Source organism: Pecten maximus, chromosome 14, assembly GCF_902652985.1.
Source record: "Pecten maximus chromosome 14, xPecMax1.1, whole genome shotgun sequence".
Taxonomy (NCBI): Eukaryota; Metazoa; Mollusca; class Bivalvia; order Pectinida; family Pectinidae; genus Pecten; species Pecten maximus.
The window spans coordinates 10,540,192-10,562,987 of NC_047028.1; the positions used below are offsets into that span (position 1 = coordinate 10,540,192).

The following is a 22,796-nucleotide window of genomic DNA, read 5'->3' on the forward strand; positions in this document are numbered from 1 at the left end:
TTGACCAATAACGCCACCTGTCGCGTCATATCCGGGGCAAAAACAAAATTAGACGGCTATGCCGAAAAAACAACACATTTTAGGTTCTTTACATTTGTACTTTAATCAGAGCAACTGTTCCCTGTCAGCCATGCGTAATAATATCAGTGTAAAGCCCGAGACGTTCCGAAACGGCTGGGTGTCCATTTATAACTTATCTCATCAACGTTAAGTAGATGGCATATCTGGGCAAAAGCACATTTTAGGTCGAGATCCGCGATAACCTAACTTGACCGGTCGTGATAAATTATCGCGACAGGTCGTCATAATAACACGACTTGCCGTGTTAATAACACGACTTGTCGACATAATTATCTCGACAAGTCGTGTTACCGTAACGCGACCTAAAATAACACGATGGCAGAAATATGCCACCATAGAGTACATACTACAATAGTATATGGGTCTTTAATTTAGCGTCAGATGACCGTTAAGACCCTTGGGCCTCTTGTTGAGAAATACGAGGGCTGTCTGGTAAGTTGTGAGCCTCATACTCAAGGATTTGAATTTTGCTGGACATATTGTATGATTTTTCATCATAAGGGGGCAAATAGGCTAAAATCTTTAAAAAATCCTTTCAATAACCAAGAGGCAGAAAGAATTGATATTGGATCTGTAGCATGCTGCAGTGAAGGGCTACCAAGTTTGTTCAAATGAATGACCTCGACTTGCATTCAAGGTCAAATGGGTCAGGCTAAAATCTTTAAATGACTTCTCAATAATCAAGAGTCCCAGGGAGTTGATATTAGGCATGTAGCATGCTGGGGTAAAGGGCTACAACGTTTGTACGAATGAATGACCCTGACCTACATTCAAGGTCACATGGGTCAGGCTAAAATCTGCAAACGACTTCACGATAACCAGGAGGCCCATGAAGTTGATATAAGACATGTAGTTTGCTGGGGTAAAGTGCTACCAAGTTTGTGCAAATGAATGACCTTGACCTGCATTCGAGGTCAAAGGGGTCAGATAGCCTGAAATCTTTAAATGACTTCTCAATAACCAAGAGGCCGAAGAGTTCATAATGGGGAAGTAGCATGCTGTGGTGAAGGGCAATGAAGTTAGTTGAAATAAACTACGTTGACCTGCATTCAAGGTCACAGGTGTCAAGAAGGCTAAAATTTTAAAATAACTTTTATTTAAAGCCACATACTCCCAAAGAAATGTTTACATTTTGAGTTCTTTACAGTTTTCAGACTTACAATATACCTAATAAATTATCGCGGATCAAAACCTGGAGGAAAATGTGTAATAATAAAAGTATGAGGGGACTTCCCAAAAATAATAACTGGGTCCGCCAGACCAAGTTTTTATGCGAAATAGTCCCATAATGCAATGGATGGGTTATCAGTCTATACGATATGGCCGAATGCATGAGCCTGCCAAAACACAGACAGATTCCTCCAAAAAGAAACGTAAAAAGGACTGGAATAGGCAAAACCCGAGTATTTCCTTAGGAAAGGAAATGATTCGTTGGAACTTGGCGAGAGAAGAAAAGAGAATAGACTCGAATTTCGATTTTTCCGGACGTCTATTGGATTGTTGGTTAGCTTTTTAACATTGTCAACTTCACCGATCTAAGACTTTATCGATGTTTTGTTGTATGCATATTGTACATTTTAAAATTAAGTATTTAGATGTATGTTTGTTTATATTGTTCAGTTATTATGCGAACGTTCTCTTAATATATTTTAATGGGAGAATTATTAGTTCACGTATGTGTGTAGTTTACGTGCAATTTTGTTAAAGCCTCGTTCTCGGCTCCGTGACAAATATCGCGATAAGATAAATGCGTCTAGTTATTTTCATACACTTGATGTCTCAAGGACTCCCCCGGACAAGCGTCCAGGCTAGTGATCATTTTAATGTTAGGAGAGCGTGAATGAGCATCTTGGATTGCCAATAATACATGTTTGTAACTAGAATTTTAGGTTAGTTGGGAGTATGTGGCTTTAAAAACCAAGAGGCTTAAATCTTTAAAGAATGGTTTCTCGATAGTCAAGAGACTCCGCGACCTGATACTAGTGCAATAGTCTTCTGGAATGAAGGACTGGAACATTTATTGACATACATTAACTGACCCTACTCTGACATTTGAACAAAGTAGTAATCAGCATAGAAATGACCTAGATCAACCTCAAAGTTACTGTAGAAATAATTGCGCGATACAAGCTCATTGGGCCTCCTATTCTAAATTACAACTAAATTACAGTGCTATCACACTGGAGTGCCCTGCCAGGACATTGAAGCATGTCCTCAACCGTTCACATTACACTATTAACGGTTTTACCGGTCGTTACCGCCAACAACACAGAGAACAATGGCTTCATCATGGACGTAACTAAGCACTACCATTATCCCATCCCATGTAGCCTCGGTAACTGATGAAAATAATATCCAAAATTGTTTGAAATATCCAAATAGGAAGAACAAGACATGTACAGAATATATAAGTGCTCGTGGTGTTAGCTGAGTTTACCTTCTGTTCACCAGGTTAATATATATTTCCAAAATGATCAATTTAAATTTCATGGTAGTCATGTTTCTGATGCTTAAAGATGTTATTTAGAAATTAGTATATAACCAGATGTTCTACTTGTAAGGGATCAGGGGTTTGTTGAAAAGTAGAATATTTTCCTTTGATGCTTTATTCCTCTGTTTCTATTAATCATTTCCTTAAATGCTCAGCAGCGATCTACGTCACTTTGAATCCAAGTCGCCTAAAGAATGACTATAAAAATACACACAAATAACATTACAGTTGATTAAGGGGATGCTATAAATACTCGGATGACCATCTTTTGTAGGAAAATGCCAGAAGTGTAAGTTTCTACAATTGATAACAATCTCATAAAAGATGAAAACCTCATGTAATTTTGCCTGTGAAATATAGAAATGTATCAAACTTATAAAATCTCTGTTTTCACTGCAGCGATGAACAGTGGAAGCGCAGATATACGAGTTATTTTGCTGTGTTTCTGAAATATTCAGACTAGTTTTTGAAAAATACTCTCTTGACGTTAGCCTTTAATGCACAGATTCTCCGATAACAGCTGAAAACACTTAAATCGCGTTGATAAGTCCTTTCAAAATGGCGCCGTCAAGTTGACGTTGAGAATCGTTACAAAGAAACTAGGATATTCACGTAAATCATTGGATTTGTTTGAAAAAAGAAGGAAGAAGACGAGATATACGACTCAAGCAATTCACAGCTATTTTATTATAAAACTTTACAAATGCATTTCCAGATATTAGGTTATATGAACAGAATCATCATCGCTTACAGTACTAGCTTTAGGATAACTGTAAGTAGTTGTGTCCCTTGAAATAAAGCATTCTATTTATGAACATGACGTCCCGAGAAATATAACTTCAGATTATGGTTCAGATGATCAACGCATGCCTAAGCGGATAACATTTAATTCTTTAGTAGAGCTACAATAAAGCATATCGCTGATAGCTGGCAGTTGATTGATTACTATGAATTCTACCACAGCATGTAACACGAATAGAAAACAAAGAGAGAGAAAATCGGAATCAGTAATAAAAAGGACCAAAACAAAGTTTTACTCTACATACAATGTATATGCAGGACAATAGAATAATTAATACAATGCTACTTATCAAGAAATAACCAAATAGTTATATTTCTGCTCAAGATCATCTGATTACTGATATCAACATTACATTTAAACCAACTACGCAAGTTTCCTTTACAGATTAATACAAATGTCCGATATAGAATAAGTATATTGTAAACAATAATTCATGTGTCCGATGAATAGCAGTGTTCGGCGAAGAACGATGGAAGCGTCTAGCGAAGAAAATTAAAGTTTCTGGCGGAGGATAATTCATGCGTTTCCCATCAGAATAGTACAAGTTACCGGTGAGAAGAACAATGTATGATTCCGTGGGAGGATAGTATATTACTCCGAGGGACAGGACGGGATTCTGTTTTGTATATACTCCTGTATATTCTGAGTAATGGTGTCGCACTCGCCCTCAAAATTCACATGATTTGCCGTACTGGTCTGTATCCATTTTAAATCGCAAGTGCATTCAATGGTCGTATCGTGAACATAAACCTTCTGGAGGCTTGAAACGCCGCCCAAGGCTTTTGGAATGGCGGTGAGCGCAGTCGAGTTGATGTTGAGCTCCCTGAGCGCGACAAGAGCCCTGAAAGAATTGTTTGCTATGTACGCTAGGGGATTATTGGCAAGGTTAAGAGACACTAAGTGCTCATGAATTTCGCCATTGTCGCCAAATGTTAGGTCGTTGCTATATATACTGTTTATATTATTGTCAGACAAGTCAAGGTTGCGGAGATATCTGATGCGGAGGATGGCTTGTGGTATGCGGTCCAGGTTGCAGCTTTTCAGGCTGATGGTGTACATGTAACCTCGCACATAGGATACCATGGCATCATTAATATACCACAAGTGGTTTCCGTCCATGAAGAAGCTTGTTAAATTTGGGAATTGCTGAAGAGCTGCCGGAAAAGTGCTTAAGCCGTTGTTTTTCAAACTAAGTGTTTTAATTGGAGATCCACCATCGCCACGACTTGTTCGAAACGCACTTTCAATTATGCCATCATCACCAACATTAATGTTATCCTCAAAATAAAATTCCTCCAGATATAACAGTTCTTTTACAGCTAGAGGAATACTTGCTACATTGGTCCTGCGCAAAGTGAGTTTTCGCAAGGTCAGTTCAAATCCGTGGAATGCATCGAAAGGAATATTACTCATACTTTTCCCTTCAAATAGAAGACTTCTCAGGGCCTGTAAGTGGTTTAGTGTTGGTGGCCAGAATTGTAACCCATCATCCCCAAAGCTGAAATCCAGTAGAGTTGATCCAAGAGTGTACAAGACATCATCGGGGACTAAGCGGACCGGGTTGTGGAGGATATTGAGGGATGTCAGATGTGGCAGGAATTTAAAGGCACCTGACGCTGAACTTAGATTATTCCCTTCCAGATTCAGTGATGTTAGATAAGTTGAGATACCTGCGAAAGCGTCTGCATCTATAGAGTTGATATTGTTGTAGTCAAGCTCGATTCTAGTAACGTTGATGTTGATGAAGGCTCTGTTTGGTATGTTTCTGATGTTGTTATGAGATAGTCTGAGAATATTGAAATTGTCCCATCCCGTGTTGGTGAAGGTCGGGACAGTGTTGATATTTTTATCAGAGCAATCAACAACGTGGTTCTGACAGAAACATCCAAGACTTCCCTGAATAGGACATGCGGCTTCTGTGACGTCACAGTTTAACACAGCCAGAGTCACCAAGCAGACAAACGCTACACTCCTCTGAAGAAAGAAAATAGTTGTATTGGGGTATTATGAAAGAACGAAATTAGTTTGATATTGAATAAAAAAAAAGGAATGCACCTATCAAGGTAAAAATAGTTTCATTAGTCTAAGCTATTAATCTGGTAATTGAATACACATGTCAGTCTTCCACTTGCCTACATTACTCCTATTCAGAATATTGTCTACATCATACTTCTTTTAGATATACTGTTATTGTATCCAATTCTGTGCCCTTGGTCAGAGCTTCAATCAGTTATTATGTTTTACTTACAACACTTATCGTTTACAAAACGTTTGTATGTATAGGGAGCTCGATACTCTATAGGTTACACCCAACCCACTTTCGCTTTCTGAATGAAGAGAGCAGCGTGCAGAGAGCGAAGTTATCGTACCCTCGAGTGTGCTAGATAAATGACTGGAAAACCGTAGTTAGTCCAGTATATCAAAATGATGTTGTAGTAGCAATCGGACTTATAAAAATCTACTTACCATAACTGTTCAGTAATGAGTCCGGTACCCTGTAAGTTAAGATCAGATTATTAGAGATCGGTATTTTATCATATCTACAGGTATCGTTCTTTGTAAATACCGTACCAATATTACATCTAAATTATGTTATTCATACCTGTTGACTGTAAATCGATCCCTAATTTAAAACTATACCAATATATAAACACTGTATATGTTAATATATATATATTCGTTTTTTTTTTCACGTCCGACATGTATAACCATATCAAAGAGGCCAGCGGTATAGTGAAAGGAGGTTTCACATTAAGTGGCTGTTGTATAGAATTCCACTCTTGTTAGATATTTTTCAAAAGTTACAAAAAACAAGAGTTGTAGGGAATCTTTTCTGTAACTTTTGAAAAATAAATAACGAGAGTGAAAGATGTACCATATACATTAATCATGAGTTTGTATGACCGGTGTCCATGATTTTTTTTACAATATCAGTTGAGGTGTAAGGATACAATCTGTAGTAAAGTATCGCTAGTTAATATGCAAAACTGACAATTTCATAAATATGAGGAAATGTTATATTCATTGATAATAATAATAAGTAATCAACAAGATTATTATCTGTATTGATAGAAATCCATATAAAAATAAATATTACAAAAAAACAACTGTGAACTACTTTGTGAGTGTTATCATTTCCGCGACCGTTTGAAAAACGACTTTACTTGACTGTCGATGATAAACGCATAGAACAAAGTGATCAAAAATAGTGCCCGTCAGCCAATCAGAACGCATTAACAGTTTATAAAACGTATGGAACAAACAGTATTACATTTAACATTTAAGTGTACCTGAAAATTAACTCGCATGACTCGTACGCGATCCACGATGGTTTTCAGCAAAATATGAGGCAACTAAGACAGTGATCTTTTAGGAATACATAGATTTATTGACGCTTATTATAAACATGAAAGTGTTGTGGTGATCGGGTAGCGTTGTGGTACCTGTTCGGCCGTAAAACGATATTGGGTCACATACCGGACAACTTGGGTTTCCCCATGTATTCCGGTTTCCTCCCACAAACCCATCGCGCACTTCCATCCAGGCCAACAAAAGTGATTAATATAAGTTTCGCAAGGGTCGAACAATAAATAAAGTTTATTTTTAACCTATTTCATGGCATATAAGATAACATGAACTATGAAGTGCGTGTTATAAATTTATACACACATTGATATGTAAAAACGGCAAACAACAATATTTAAACAAAGCCACATTCTACAAGTCAAGAAATAATAAAACAATTTGGTAATTACGTTTATACCCAATTGCGATTACACATTGAAAAAAGGACAAGAAGAAGAAAATGACATTTTAGCATTAAGATTGTATATATTGAATATTAACTATGGTTAAGAGTCACTATTTTAAAATAAAACGATATACTCACGGTTATCTTTGGATCCAATCACTATCTTCACTGAGTAAAAACCTGGTGATCGAATGCTCTTCAACTCCCCTTATACCGGGTCTCTGTCACCTGGTTCCTGGTCGGTCGATGTGAAGTAGACACGTGATCAAATAGTTTGGTCGTGCAGAACCCTTATGCTCTGATTGACAGATTTACTGTGTTATCGAGCTGTAAAAAATATTCTAGTCTTACACCATTGACATGTTTAAATGCATATAATTCCAATTTCCTGTCACAGATTTGTCAGCTACCTGATATGTTTAACGCCACTAATTACTGAAACAAAACGTCTAATTGGAGAATGGAATGTAAATTATAACTTACTACTAAGGTAGTGGATTTGTAGTTAATAATTGTAAACAAAGTATTCCATCGACGTAGGATGCAGGGGCCGAAAATTAAATATATTGAAAAGGACGAAATATCAATATGTTTAGCTGATTCTTTAAATGTGATTACTTTTAACAATGTATCCGTGATAATTGATATTGCCACAATAGCACTCCGGTGGAGTTTATATAACTAGAGATGAATGACATTAGGATGTTTATTACTCAAAGTTGACACGTTTACATGCCACCCGACAGACCGAAGTTTACATTAAGTAAACTGTATAGAAAACGTACAGTAATTAAACGTAATATTTTTAACGTTGAATAACCATTTAATATTTTTTGCCATTATCAGGTTTATTTTGATTGTCTGGGCATCCCTTCCTAGCGAAACCTAGCATTACTAGAAAGATGTTACAGACGCAAGAAACAATTGGATGTGAAGTAAAATTAAACATTATCAATTTGCTCAATTCTAAAATTCATTGTACATCTACTTCGGATGATACAGTTATGTATTCATTATACATGAGATGATACAGTTGTGTATTAATTTTACGTCAAATGATACAGTTGTGTATTAATTTTACGTCAAATGATACAGTTGTATATTCATTGTACGTCAAATGATACAGTTGTGTATTCATTGTACGTCAAATGATACAGATGTGTATTCATTGTACGTCAAATGATACAGATGTGTATTCATTGCACTTCAGATGATACAGTTGTGTATTCATTGTACGTCAAATGATACAGATGTGTATTCATTGTACGTCAAATGATACAGTTGTGTATTCATTGTACGTCAAATGATACAGATGTGTATTCATTGTACGTCAAATGATACAGATGTGTATTCATTGCACTTCAGATGATACAGTTGTGTATTCATTGTACGTCAAATGATACAGTTGTATATTCATTGTACGTTAGATGGTACAGTTGTATATTTATTGTACGTCAGATGATAAGTTATGTTTTTATAGTACATACTATCAAATTCATATCCAACATATATATCTTTGAAACTTCTTCCTTGTAAGCTCTGCTTGTAGACATGAAGTCTCAATATTCCTTCAAACACTGACACCGTGAAGAATGTACGCCATTTATCATGTTCTTTCAAAAATGATGAACATTTAAAAATATGAGATCACTTTTGGTCCATTGGTGTTTAGCTTTATTGACTGGTAGTTTTATACTCAGCATTCTGCTTATTGATAATATCATCAGATTCTTATTTAAAAGCGATATTACTTGTGTGTTTTAATACATTTATTAGTGCCACAACCCTATACAAGCTTCATTCAAACTTAATTCAATAGTTAAGACAATTCGTGTGATTTTGTGTAGCTTTCCGTCCTTTTCTTTTAGGATGTCATTATTGAATTTCTGTTTGCTAAATGTTGGTCAAGACTCCCTGATCTAGAACACGACACAGACATAAAATTGGTGTGATTTGATAGATGTGCTCAGTTAGGGGTAGACAGTGAAAAGGTCACGGATTGATTGACGTTTTCCGTGACTTTGGTTTGGACCAGGAAGTTGATACACAGATAACCAGGATTATCTGTAGTAGGGCACACTGCTGGAGGTAAACGGGACACATTTTAGAACAAGTAAACACCTCACCCCTGTTGTCACCATCCTTAACTAGTGCATATTGATAAAGACTGGCAACTCAGAATTGTGTGAGCGTTTCCGAAATATAGGACAAAACCCTTTTATCAGTGTCATTACATTACGGATTAGAAGAGGTTATGGTGTTTCATCCGGACTTTACGGATTAGAAGAGGTTATGGTGTTTCATCCGGAATACCAAACTTTAATTTACATAAAGTTATGTGAGTAGTCTAGCAGTATTTTGTCATGAAATGCACATCTAACGGCACTGATAAGAATGATTAGTGATTCTGCAGGACATTCGACAATGACCTGGATATTTGGTCGATATACACACTTCAACATGTTTGAAGCATACTCAAAACATGTGATTGTTGGACTGACATATCATGCTCCTTCAAAGTTCGATAGTGCTTCTTAGTATGCAGTTTGTTATCGCTTTTTCATGAGAAGTGTTTGATGTAGATTTCCGTTGGTCCCATGTCGTGCTCGTTAAATATTGAGTCTGATCGAGAAACATGTCGACAGAGAACCATGTTGTATTTTGACAGCTGAAGTTTGTTATCGCTGTTTTTTGAGAGAAGTGTTTGATGTAGATTTCCGTTGGTCCCATGTCGTGTTCGTTCAATATTGAGTCTGATCGAAAAACATGTTCGACAGAGAACCATTGACTTTTGACAGCTGAAGTTTGTTATCGCTGTTTTCTTCATGTCCTAAAGGCGTCTGTCTCCGATAATGTATGCATCTTCTCCCTGATTTTAAATGATTTAGAGAAAAACTGAAGTTATACATCAATATCCCTTTGATATGTCTCATGTCAAATAAGATGTTGAAAAAAAAAGAAAAAAAAAACAAGAAGAAAAACATCAGCCAATAAACACATACGGTATAGGCCAACAATAAAAATACATATCAAGGTCAATATAGAAGTATTGTCTGCCTATTCCTGATAATTCCTTTGGCTGGTTGGATGCCAAATGACTTTAAGCTACACTCTGCCATAATTTGTTAGGCTTTGAAACAAAAAATTATAAAAAAAAAATCTAAATTCTGATAACACTCCCATGAACAATGTATTATTTTATTGGAAAAGGCAGCCTTGTAATGTCAATATCACAAACCCTATCACTTAGTGGATGAAATGTTTGATCTGAAATTAGTGATACAAATTATTACTGGATTGTTCTAACTCAATCACTGTTAAAGTAAAACTGTCTTTGAAAACGTTTTCTGGTAGCACTTTTCTCTTAAATGTCAAAAAACTACTTAATTAAATACGACGGTAACTGATCCTTATCGAAAAGTGTAACCCCCCCCCCCCCCCCCCATACACATACATTTATCACAGTTGCTGAGATGCTTTTATCGCATGGTCTTGCTACATTTCTCAACGATAGCCTTCGAAAGTTCTTTTTGAATCTTTCGTTTATTTCATTCGGACGTCTTTTACAAGGCTTTAAGTGCATGTGATGCTGGTATAAAAATTTATTACATCCATCGTTTCCAATATTGCGTTTTCTGGAATATGGCTCATCAAATCCAAATCGCCGCGCACGTAGCTTTGTAATTTAATACTTTTAGTAGTACACTTCTGTGTATATCTAATAGATTGCTTAATTGTTGTTCTGGTCTGAATGTGAGATCTTCCCTGTTAAGGCATGCAGCATATTCTGTATTTTGTTTTTTGGGAGACCGTAAAACTGCTTTCTCTGTAATCTAACTTTGTGAGATACTCCCATTTCATTGTATGTTCACTTCGTTTAGCTTCCCGTGGTGTTACTATTGGTCCATTGGTTACCACATCATTTGCTTGGTTTGCTGCTGCCTAAAATAATGCCTGGCGTTTCTTCCGATGTCTACTACCTGGTTTCTTCTGGTTTGTCGAGTGTATTTTTGTCGTTTAGATGGTGTATGTCCATTGAGCCGCTGTTTCTTCTTTAAGTTTATTTTTTTATGTTAGTTACCCGGTGATTTTGCACAACGTTTACCTTGCTCAAGAGGACATCCTGGTATGGCTGTTGTACTAGGACTCTTGTGTGATTAAAATTAGGCTTGTTTTTGATGAAATTATTCGCGAAGATTTCACATTGTGCTGCTACTTAATTCTTTGTTCCGGCTGTTGTTGTTGTTTTTCTTTGTCTTTTGTTGTTATTTGTTTCTCTGCTCTTTGATAACACCGTCTTCATATTTTCGAACATATTTTTTGATATAATGCGTACCATTATATGACTATACTATTTACGATTTATCTAAACAGTCGCACAGGTAAAATAAGATGTTAACATGACTCTTCACACAGGATCCTGGAGCACACAATACATGATCAATATTATTATTTTACATCACAAAACCTAGATTGACATCTCTACTATAAATCCACATTAAATTCATCAACAAAAATCAAGTTCAAAGCATTTGATTTATTTTCCTAAAACACATATTTGGAGGACTTCGTTCCTGGGGCCTGAACCCGGAAGTACTTAATTGTGGTCTCAGTCCTATTACAGACGTAAACAAAACAGACAAAACGCGCTTTGGAAATGTTTCCGAGGAGAAAGTAGCGACAATCTTGAACAAATAGAATACAAAAAATACTAGGAAAAACGGCAATTACTGTCCTGCGCTCCTGGAGGAAAATGGAATGGAAACCTCCGAGAAGTATTTTAAATTATTTTTTTAATCATTCGCGATTCGCATCCTGATTGCCGTCAGAGTTGATTTACCGAAATGTGTGTATAGAGGTTATATGTGAAATCATTTTTAATTTGATTTACGTAGAAGTATTCTGAAATAATGTTTTAATCATACGCGATCCGATTGCTGTCGTAGTTGAATAACCAAAACGGACCCAAAATCGATAGTTTTACAAGAGAATGATCTATGATAGAAATATTTCATAAAAATAATTCAATACATCGTTTATTCACTCCATTCAGATCTTCAGTCATCGCATGATTTGTGAAGTCCAAATGAATGGCGACGAACAGTGTCGTGTCAATGTTTGCTTTAAAACAAGTAAACTATCATAATAAAACAGTTATCAACATTTTTCTTGTGAATACGAGGAGTTATCAACCTTCGAAAGAGATATTTCCCACGGACTCCGGCCTCGGAAAATATCAATTTCTTAGGTTGATAACTCCTTGTATGCACCTGGAGAAAGGTCTATAATTGTATATTACTGTTGCTCCTAGACCTTCCAGGCCAACTCTCAATCATCACATTGACAGCAATGCATATTACAGGGCAATGGGTGTCACCCTCAAATAAAGCAATTCTTTTTACAATAGACATTAGGAAGTAGGTTATTAATCACCTACCGACCATTTAAGGGAAAACTGTGATAAGTTGTGAAAACGTGTGTCCAATTCTTTTGTTACTATCTATTTGTAGTAAAATATATTTAAGCTAAACTAATAAATGTAAAACTAGTAAGCCAGAGGTGTTGGGTTCTTAACAAATATGTTTCAAACACTCCATTGGTACGTAAAGGGAGGTAAATCCAGCAAGATTTGAATAACTGAATCAATACTACATGTACTAGGTTTTGTTCGTGTTATACGGACGCACATGACAAAAACTTAAGATTAGACTCGAATACAACGAACTCAATTTAGACGAGTTTTCACGGATAACGAAATAAAAACCAAACAATGACTGCAGCAGTATATATAGTATATAGTATATATTAATAATATAACCACGTGTACAACGAATATTTCATAACTAATCTTTTGTTCATAATGAACTCATTCTTGTGTCTCTTCATCACACTTTATTTGTAATCAGGCACATAACGAATCGCCGATCAAGAATAAACTTACCTGGACGAAGTTTTTTTATACACAGCCCTCCAATGTGACGGGTATAGATATACGGCTCCCAAACGCGGTAAACGTTTTAATGTAAAATAAATTGAGTGATTACTAATCAGTGTCGGGTTGTATATTCTGTTAATGAGTGAAATTCAACAGTGTAGAAATTGCGTCGAGAAAGCGTAAAGCATTAACATTGCAAAATATATGAGCGTGTCCGCTGTAGAAGAGGAAAAAGATATGTAAAAAGACATCGTCGATGACTTTGATATTTCTGCTAGTACTTAAAGTATTTTTCTAAAACACATTGATGATATTATTGCTCAATATTAGTCTTCAGCCTCACCTTACTGTAAACGTCAGAAAGGTGGAAGCTGCGAGTTGATCGACAAAGCTCTGCTCAAATGGTTATCTGGAGAAACACTATTCAATAAATCAACTGAAAAACTGGGAGTTAGTTTAAACATATTTATTGTCAAATCATAGACACGGGATTAGGCACAAGTTACAACAACTTATCAACGCCTTATCTCAACATATATACAGTGTATTACAAGGCATATTTACATTTACATGCATGATGACAAAAATGATATGATATACGGTTTACCAAATAAACTGATCCAATTACAAAATTCAAAACCTATTACAAGGAGTTACGGATCATAAGCCTATTAATGGATGGTTTGACCGTTTTAAAATTGGACATGGCATTGGTCGTCGTTTTGTGAGCGGAGAAATTGTGGATTGTAATCCAGACAAAGAAAATGATTGGTTAAAAATAAACTACCAGCGCTTTTTAAGGGATATGAATACCACAATATTTCAATGCAGACGACAATGTCTAGTGCCCGATAAAACACTTCAGCTAAAAGGGGATTCCTGGCAATCCTAAAGCGCCTCATGAATGTAATTCGAAAGCGAAACGAACACAAGGTAGATGTAGTGAGTGTGCCAGTGGTTGATTTTTTGATTGTTGACAAGTTACCGTTACAACAAAAGATATATCGGGCAATGCTATCGTAGGTTATTTTCCAGATACCGGTAAAGAGGATCCAAGTAGCGAGGAGTAACAGGACAAAGGCTCTTCTCTTGAGCCTGTGACATCATTAACCACGGAACAGTTTCTAATCATTTGTAAATATAACGACTGAAACATGTTTTCAGCAAAGGTCAATTTTTTTTAAACTTTTTCCAGAAAAAGGGTAAACTTATTTGCTTATAAAAAGATTAAAACTTATTGCTATCGGAGTCACTGATCGAAAACGCAAACATTTATATCAATTTTTACAATGTATTTTTATTTGATTTATCTATACAACAAACTACTTGATGTTGAATTGGATTTCAATGTCACTTTTATAAACGAGTTTTATTGTAATGAAAAAAAACCAGAGGTTAATGACATGACTTTACTGTTTTAATTACATATCGGAACGAAATGTGGAACGCATTTACATATGAATATATATAGAAATCGTACGGAAATGTATTCCGACCCTGATTAGACTCAGTGTTGATGACAAACCGTGGACAGTACAGTACAGATACAATATAGTTTGATACAATTCATTAGAAACCTCTAGCGTCTGTAATATCTGAGTATTCACCGCTATAGAAATATTTATGTAGGTCTCCAGACCAGGACATTAATTGATAAAAGTCTATAAAAGTGGAGAAGTAACAGGATAAAGAGTTCATCAGAACAAACTGTATGTCATTGGTAAGATTAGCAAGGGCAATAGAAGAAAACGTTATCACAATCTTCAACAGACGAACATCAAGCTAGCATGACTATCTCTGACACAGGGAAACAAATTCGAGTTTGAATAATTTCTCAAGTGACATATGATAATGTTTACTATTCTTCCTCCATTGTAGTTAAATGTATTGGTACATGTATTCAAGACATATACTCGATGGGTTTAACGCTATTTTGTATAGCAAACACATAGGTTTTAGACAGCAGGCTTAAGTTGCTTTAATTGACTACATTGAAATAAGTTTTGGATTATTCCATTTTTACAAGTTTATGAAAGAATCTTAGAGTTGTTTATTCAATCTGTTGTTGCAAAGAGGAGGGACGTCTTTTATTATTTTATTATTGGAAATCTAAAAAAGTGACAAAGGTTGTAGTGAAATATTCGGAGTGACAATTTCATTGATTGAACAAATGAACTCTTGCAGCAATAGGTGACGGATAACCTAACTGTTAAAACAACACTCCACCTATATTGTTTACATACAAGTTTTTGGGACAACCAGGATATACATTTTTCAGTTTTGGGAGAAACCGGATACGCCCTCCCGATGATATCAGCTGTCGGTGAGTAAAATATTTAGTACGTAACGATATCTACCTGTCATCCCTACGTTATACATGAGAGTGGCCACCCTATATCACCTGATACAATTGATATGGTAATCAGAGGTAAGTCATTTTTGGTATAATTACACTAATATTTCGACATGCATGACTGTATATATAAATAAATTATAAGATCACGTGATGTGTTTTGCTCAGGGTTAGTTATGCGTTTGACATATATATTGAATAGTTTATATCAGTATCAAATAGAGTTATTTTTCGACCTGTAGATCTACTCCAGCTCTTGATGACGAAAGGGGTAAATGTTATTGTGAGTAATTAAGAATAGTGGTGATGATTTCATTAACTATTATTAGTATCGGCGAGTGTTATTTATCGATTTTTGTTTCTCCGATGAAAGGTTCCGAAAATAGGACGGTCTCGTAAATAAGCCTTACTTGCCTTACAGGATAAATGACTTCGAATGCTTCGAAAATAAGCCTGAGATTCTTTACCAGGAAGGAAAAATTAAGCCGTGGCTATTCTCGAGATTTTAGGGTATAAGGACACACTTCGGTCTCATATATATACGAAATTTACCAAAACCGGATAACATCCTAGATAAGGCGGCCTGCCGTCTAACACACGGCAACCAGAAAAAAAGTCACAGACAAATGTCTCTTATCGGAATGAGGACGACTGACAATGCCGGCCCCGAGAACCACGAGGAAGAGGAGGGAGAGAAAGAGGAGGAAGAGGAAGAGGAGGGAGATTACAGCCATCTTCCGATTGATCATGGATGGGCGTTCGTCATCGTATTCGGTAATATATTTCGGTCATTTTATGTTATAAATCAATACGCATAGGTGACTATTACATCTTAAAATCACTCGATATCGTGGAAAAGACCACTGGATTTGATTTGATCTATTGTTTTGTAATTAGGACTGGGGAAATATTGAGACTGAGGAAATATTGAGAGCAGGAAATAATGAATGTTGAAAATATTGATACTGAGGAAATATTGAGAGTGGGAAATATTGAGTGTCGAAAATATTGAGACTGAGGAAATATTGAAACTAAGGGAATATTAAGACTAGGAGATTTTGTCACTAGGAAATTTTAAGACTGAGGGAATATTGAGATTGAGGAATTATTGAGACTTGGGAATGATGAGACGGGGGATTTTTAAATAAAGGGAAAACTGAGAGTAGGAAATTTTGTTACTAGAAAATATTGAGACTTAGGGAATATTGAGACTGGGGAATATTGAGACTACGAAATATTGAGACTGAAGGAATATTGAGACTTAGGAAATATTGAAACGTAGCAAATATTGAGACGGAGAGAATATTGAGAATGAGGAAATTCTGAGACGATATTGAGAACGGGGAAACACTGATCATGATCACGAAATGTGTAGGGAGTTTTATTACATATATATTGATGTATTTAATGTTTGATATACCTATCGTTGAATAGATACAATGTAAAGAGTTTTGGCTATTTTTATGTAAAGTGTGTATTTTGTACAATGCTTTGAGATTTCGGCGGTTGACACTAATGTGGACTTCAGCCCTCGAGTTTTATCGTAACCTGCTTGTCATTTTTTCTATTCATATAATGTTCTTAACGTTCTTTTGAGATTCAAATCTGAAAATTCTGAGATGTATTGAAATGTGATTCTTTTGCATATGTGGTTTTGATTTGAATTATAGTTCATGAAAATAAAGTCACAAACGTAAAAGATAGAACAACGCGCAATGGAGTGCATGTGCCGAATCCAGGCCCCACCCTCATTAACTGTCAACAACTCCTACGCGCCAGTCAGAATTTACGGATTTGTAAACGTCAATTTCGTTGGTAAGGCAATAAGATAATGCAAACCGGAAATGTACATGAAAATGATCTCAATATTTTGCAGGTTGTTTCGGCGTATGTGCACTGGTGGTTGGGACTTTGAAATCCTTTGGAGTGATTCTTGTGGAACTATCCCGTCGGTTCAATGTACCGTCTAGTGTTCTAATTGGACCACAGTGTCTCGCTGGATTCTTCCATCTGTGTCTAGGTAAGTTCATCGGAGAATTAAGAAGTACATTGCTTGTCGGAAAGCAGTAGCGAATATCAACATTTCAACAAAACCGTAATTCCAACTCGAGATCTGTAAAACGAGGGCAAATTTCAAACAAAAAATATAGATTTGCACAGATACCCTTGTAACAGTAAAAAGATAATAAGATCTAGAAGCGTAAGCGTCTACTGGATCAATAACTATAACCTACATGCAAATCTTGCACAACGTATTTGCACCTTTTGGTATGCAAACACCTGTCCTTTTCCCGGTAACTTTAGGTTTGCCACTACTATATATACTTCCGTGGCAACACGATACAGTGTATCTTTTTCTGCTTGTTGTGACGTCAGGTATTGTCTCACATGCAATGCTATCCTTCTTCTCTTTTCTACATTTTAATATACATGAAAATCTTAGATTCCATTACTGGTTGTCCCTCGATCTATAGTGTAGGCTGTATCTTTAATAAACTGATATCGCCGTGCAATTAATACGAAAAAGAAGTAAGTTCGTCAACGGAACAACAACTGTCACGGATAAAAATAAGTATACTTACCGTCATAATAGCATGTCAGTAGTTCGACATTTATCATTGCATACATCAAATGGCTGTTGACCAGTTGTAAAGCGTTGAGTTAGCGAGGAAGAATTTGAACGTTTTTAAAGAAAAAAACGGATATTGCTCAAATATTATTGTGTTCATATTCTAGGTCCAGTGGCGAACGCCCTCAGTGAGCGGTACTCGCACAGACTAGTGGTGTTCGTGGGCGGATTGCTGGCTACCATCGGTCTAGTTAGTACATCATTTGTCCAGTCAGTACCCGCATTTTACGTTACATACGGAGTCATGTCTGGTGAGTAAAGCAGTATTCTACAATGCTATTATATGTCTTCGATGACAAACGCGAACAAATAAATGCTCAATAATATTTCATAAATGGTAAGCAAGGACGTTTTTTTCGGCAAATAATGTGGAAATACAGCAAACGCATATGGTGTATGCATTTTTCTCTAACAAGTACGTTTTCTGATCTAAATTAAAAAAAAAAATTACTATTCAATTATTAAAGAATCGGTTACATTTTTGTAGTTTTGTTTTCCAGGCGTCGGTTTGGGTTTGTGTTTGTCGCCGTCCCTGACTTTTCAAGGGTTTCATTTTCGGAAGCGACGCGCGCTCGCTAATGGACTTTCTGTTTCCGGTTCAGGAGCTGGATCATTTGCTCTACCCCCCATCATCAGATTTCTCATAAACTATTATGGTCTTGGTGGCTGCCTTCTGCTTCTTGGAGCTTTCATGTTTCACACTTGTGTTTTTTGTTCTTTCTTCCGACCACCGTCTTACTGGATGTTATTTAACAGAGCAGGCGGTAAAACTGATGATATGACCAGGCATGAAAAACATATCCAGGTTGATAAGGATAAAATACGACCGTTATTAGAAAATGATTCAGACTTTCATATTATCGATAGTAAAAGTAAAGCTTTAGTAAGATGTAGCAGTGATCCAGATGAAAAATGTGGAGAAAATCAACGTGATTCCTTGTATAGTCAGGTTTCTCTACACCCCGATCATTTCTTTCGCAAACATCTTTTCGAATTGAAATTAAAGGAAGGTAGCCAACATCTATCCACATCCTCATTACCGTGCATGGAAGTTAAACAAACCAGATCAGACACAAGATCGAGATCAGCATCAGTGACACAGAGGAACCAAAGAGTAACGTCTAAAGAACAAAAACAGTCTCTATTGTTTATGAGTTTGGAATCACTTCCTTCGCGCCATGACTCTGCATTGTTACACACCAACAAACATTCTTGTAACAGACATACGACTGTCACCCTATCGGAGGAAGGCCACAATGCAAATAAGAAGCCAATGCTGGACTGGAGTTTACTGAAGAATCCAACTTACATTGTTTTTGTATTTGTTTTATTTACAGGAGTTATGGGTCAACATTCACTGTATAATATTTTACCCTCTGTGGCAAATGAGAGGGGAATCAGCGACGAACAAGGGGCCATAGTGGTGTCCGTTTTAGGCGCAACAGATCTTATCGGCCGAGTATTGTTCGGTTGGCTGGCCGATTTCGGCTTCGTCAAACGTCAAACAATGTACCAGATAAACCTCACAGTATTTGCTCTGATTGGGTTCATTGTGCCTCACGTGACTTCATTCATTGGATTGTGTGTGGTTGTCATGTTCCTTGGAATTTTCACTGGAGGATATACAGGAATTCAGCTAGCAGTGCTTTCTGATAAATTTGGGCCCGAAAAGCTGTCTAGTTCTTGGGGTTTCGCCGCATTCTTCGTCTCACTAGCTCTTTTGATTAATCCTGTGTTGTCTGGTAAGTGGTCTTAACTAAAACCTCAAGTGTTTAATTCAAATCTCCTCTGATTCTGAAATAAAGATAAGTAACCCATTTTGTGATATCATTAGAACAAACTATTGAAAACAGGAATGAAGTTATTGTCAATTATCTTATAAAAGTCTGGTTCAATTTGTTATTCCACAATATTGTTGTGACATAGCGTTATTTATGCATCTCCGAGTCACAACTTTTAATTACCACTTTAGTCACTACTTTTAGTTACATTGAATCACTATTATGTCACTTATAATACTAATATCTATCATTATATTGTATTATTATATATAATTATATTGCTAAAGGCGGAACGGGAGCTATTTGCTGCATTAAGTTTTCCCTGTGTTACAGGTATAATTCGTGACGTCACGGGATCCTGGATTGGTGCGGTTACCCTTGGGGCGAGCGTGGCCACGTTTGGGTCAGGTATACTTGTGGTTGAAAATTTAGTAATCAGGATGAGGCGATGATCACGTGGTTATATTGAATAAATTAGTTGTTGTGTTCGTTTACATACGACGCTGTTAATCAGGCGTTTCTTTATCATTGTAAAAAGTGCTGCCGTGAAATTCATTGGTCATTTACACCTCTCTATTCAGATTTTAACAATCCTTTCAACCTTCCTTAGGATTGTTTTACCGCTAACCCTCAAGGCCTCAAACATTACCGAGTGCTAAAATGAGAACAGATTTGTATGATTCAAGTAGTAGTGTTAAAGGGGTAGCTAGATGCCCCTATAGGTCCTTCTATGATAATAAAATGGGCGGTCCCTATACATGTAGGTCCCTCTATCATTGGAGGTCCATATGGGTCCCTATGTGAAGTCCCTATAATGCGAGGTCCCTAAATGTCCCTCTTTAATTATACAATTGACGGTCCCTATTGGTCCCCCCCATGGTAATAAAATGGACAGTCCCTATAGGTCTTTCTATTGTGAAAGGTGAAATCCATAACAGTCCTTATGAAAAAAGGTGGGTGGAGGAGGGGGGGTTTTGACTTAATCTCTAGTAGGATCTCCTTTTTAGATAGGTATATAAACATGGACTGAGCTATGACTCAATCTCACATCGACCAGATCAAGAAAGGTATGCATCAATGCATCAGTTTATTAAAACTTTATGAGAAAACAGGACATGTATGTAAAGACGAAACCGCGGTATAGTAATTCAACCTTCACAGTACGGTGGTACGATCCGACTCCATCATTATCTCCAAGATGCAGCGAACAATTTAGTAGTACGATCATCGGTTTACAATAATCAACCGTGACAACCAGTGCTGAGGCAGGACCCGACTGTCATCTAATGAAAAGACACTCTTACCTTGGAGATCAGGTACCAGCCGGTTCGCAAAGATGAAGCCATACGATACATTGTATCAAGTCCTTGATTGATCCACTCGGTACAGTCTGGAGCAGGCCGCGGGTATGGAATAGAAAACATTAATATTGGTATTGAATGTACCCAGAATTTGACCACAAAATTATATATAGTTGATATATTATATTATTATTTAAGTGTGACAACATTTCATTCATACATACATAGTATCATACTAAAATTGATAATGAGTACAGAAACTATACAAAGGAATTGATACGTAAGGATTTTAATTCTTATTAGCATAGGTTTGATACAGAAAGTGTTCAAATTGACGTACTGTATTTTCATGATAAAAAACCACTCTTGTAAAGTTTTTGTTGATGTGAAAGAAATTCTATTGTCTATTGTTTTACATGTAGAATAAATAGATGATGATAACCGTACTACACAAACGGAAGGATTTATTTTGAATGTTTTTTTTCTCACGTATGATGAGTCGGTGCTGGATTGCATATCGGAATGAAGAGAGGATCGACTAAGAACAAAAGCTTTGTTTGCTACATAATAATTTATTAACATCTCTATTGACAAATGCATACATAGTACAGTCTTATAAAACATGATTATGATGTTTCTAATGTTGGTCTCAGAGATTATGTCGGTACGCCATGTAAATTGTCATAGGTGTGTTTATGATTTGGATGTAATGCTTTCCTTTACTGATAGGTGGTATTTCTTTGTCGGATACCTTTTTGTGCGTTTTGGGGAAAGGGTGGGATTTGAATGACTGTCGTGGAGCGCGTCTGGATATTCCAGATCTACTTCAAATACGTTCTCTGAGTCTCCGTCTAATGTTATCGTGTTTAATTCGAATGTCTGGATTTTCGACCCATTGAAACTCTCCCGCAGGTAATGATTCTGACATGGCCGTCCCATACAAGTTATTGTAATCGGTATACATAATGTACGAGTGCAGCTGGGAAAGGTCATACGTTTCTGGATTTTTTGCTTCAGCTTATTTGTCAAAATCTGTTAACACCACCCCATTCTCTATTTTCGAAGAAGAAATACATGTTTGGATCTCTAATGAGTTTTAACCCAACTCCGGCCATTTTCAAGGCTGCACTTCAAGCTAGGCCTGGGCTTGTCAAGAAGTGAACCGCTTCTAATGCAAAATATTCTAGACACATTTTGATAAAGTTTTCAAAGACATCGGCCAATAGAAGCACAACCGTCTTCAGATAGAGGTCGTGATATTAACCGAGAGTTGAAATGTTTTAAGTTTCTCCAACATGTTCTGTGCATATGCGTAATCGACAACTGTCACATGTGATTGAATGACTGAACTATTTTTTTGAGAAGTTAATGAATTTTCCTAAACCCTCTTTGGCAAGAGTCTTTAAGCTCAGAGACATGAATTGAAAAGAATGTTTACCACAAAGGCATCGATTACTGGTCACAACAGATTGCTCGTCCTGAAGAGTCATTACGTATGATTCTGGATGATTTGAAATATTTTCATTTAATTTTTTCTTCCGCCAAAATACACTCCAAGAAATGTTTACTAACATTGTCCCTCCTGTATATGACTGGTGGTTTGGTATATATGTCAGCCATGCATACGACTTGGTACCCAAAACCACAAGGTTCGAATTTTGTAGTCTTAGTG

The 22,796-nt window shown here is 36.5% G+C and overlaps 2 protein-coding genes across 2 annotated transcripts; one reads left to right on the forward strand and one right to left on the reverse strand.

The window, feature by feature from the left end:
- Positions 1 to 3,230: 3,230 nt before the first annotated feature.
- Positions 3,231 to 7,352, reverse strand: LOC117342532 (leucine-rich repeat-containing protein 4C-like). Its single transcript, XM_033904711.1, has 3 exons — positions 7,264 to 7,352; positions 5,841 to 5,869; positions 3,231 to 5,348 (listed from the first exon to the last, which is right to left on the reverse strand). The coding sequence occupies exons 2-3, from the start codon at positions 5,841 to 5,843 to the stop codon at positions 3,966 to 3,968; spliced, it is 1,386 nt and encodes a 461-aa protein (XP_033760602.1). The 5' UTR covers positions 5,844 to 5,869; positions 7,264 to 7,352; the 3' UTR covers positions 3,231 to 3,965.
- An 8,187-nt stretch (positions 7,353 to 15,539) lies between these two features.
- On the forward strand, positions 15,540 to 20,333 carry LOC117343032 (monocarboxylate transporter 13-like). Its single transcript, XM_033905357.1, has 5 exons — positions 15,540 to 16,187; positions 17,290 to 17,433; positions 18,150 to 18,293; positions 18,543 to 19,784; positions 20,157 to 20,333. Exons 1-5 carry the CDS (start codon positions 16,040 to 16,042, stop codon positions 20,273 to 20,275), a joined length of 1,797 nt encoding a protein of 598 aa, XP_033761248.1. The 5' UTR covers positions 15,540 to 16,039; the 3' UTR covers positions 20,276 to 20,333.
- The last annotated feature ends 2,463 nt before the right edge of the window (positions 20,334 to 22,796 follow it).

Coding starts and splice junctions, on each gene's coding strand:
- LOC117343032 (XM_033905357.1), top strand. CDS start 16,040: ATGTCTCTTATCGGAATGAGGACGACTGACAATGCCGGCCCCGAGAAC. Junction 17,434..18,149: donor ATTCTTCCATCTGTGTCTAG/GTAAGTTCATCG, acceptor TTCATATTCTAG/GTCCAGTGGCGAACGCCCTC. Junction 19,785..20,156: donor GATTAATCCTGTGTTGTCTG/GTAAGTGGTCTT, acceptor CCTGTGTTACAG/GTATAATTCGTGACGTCACG.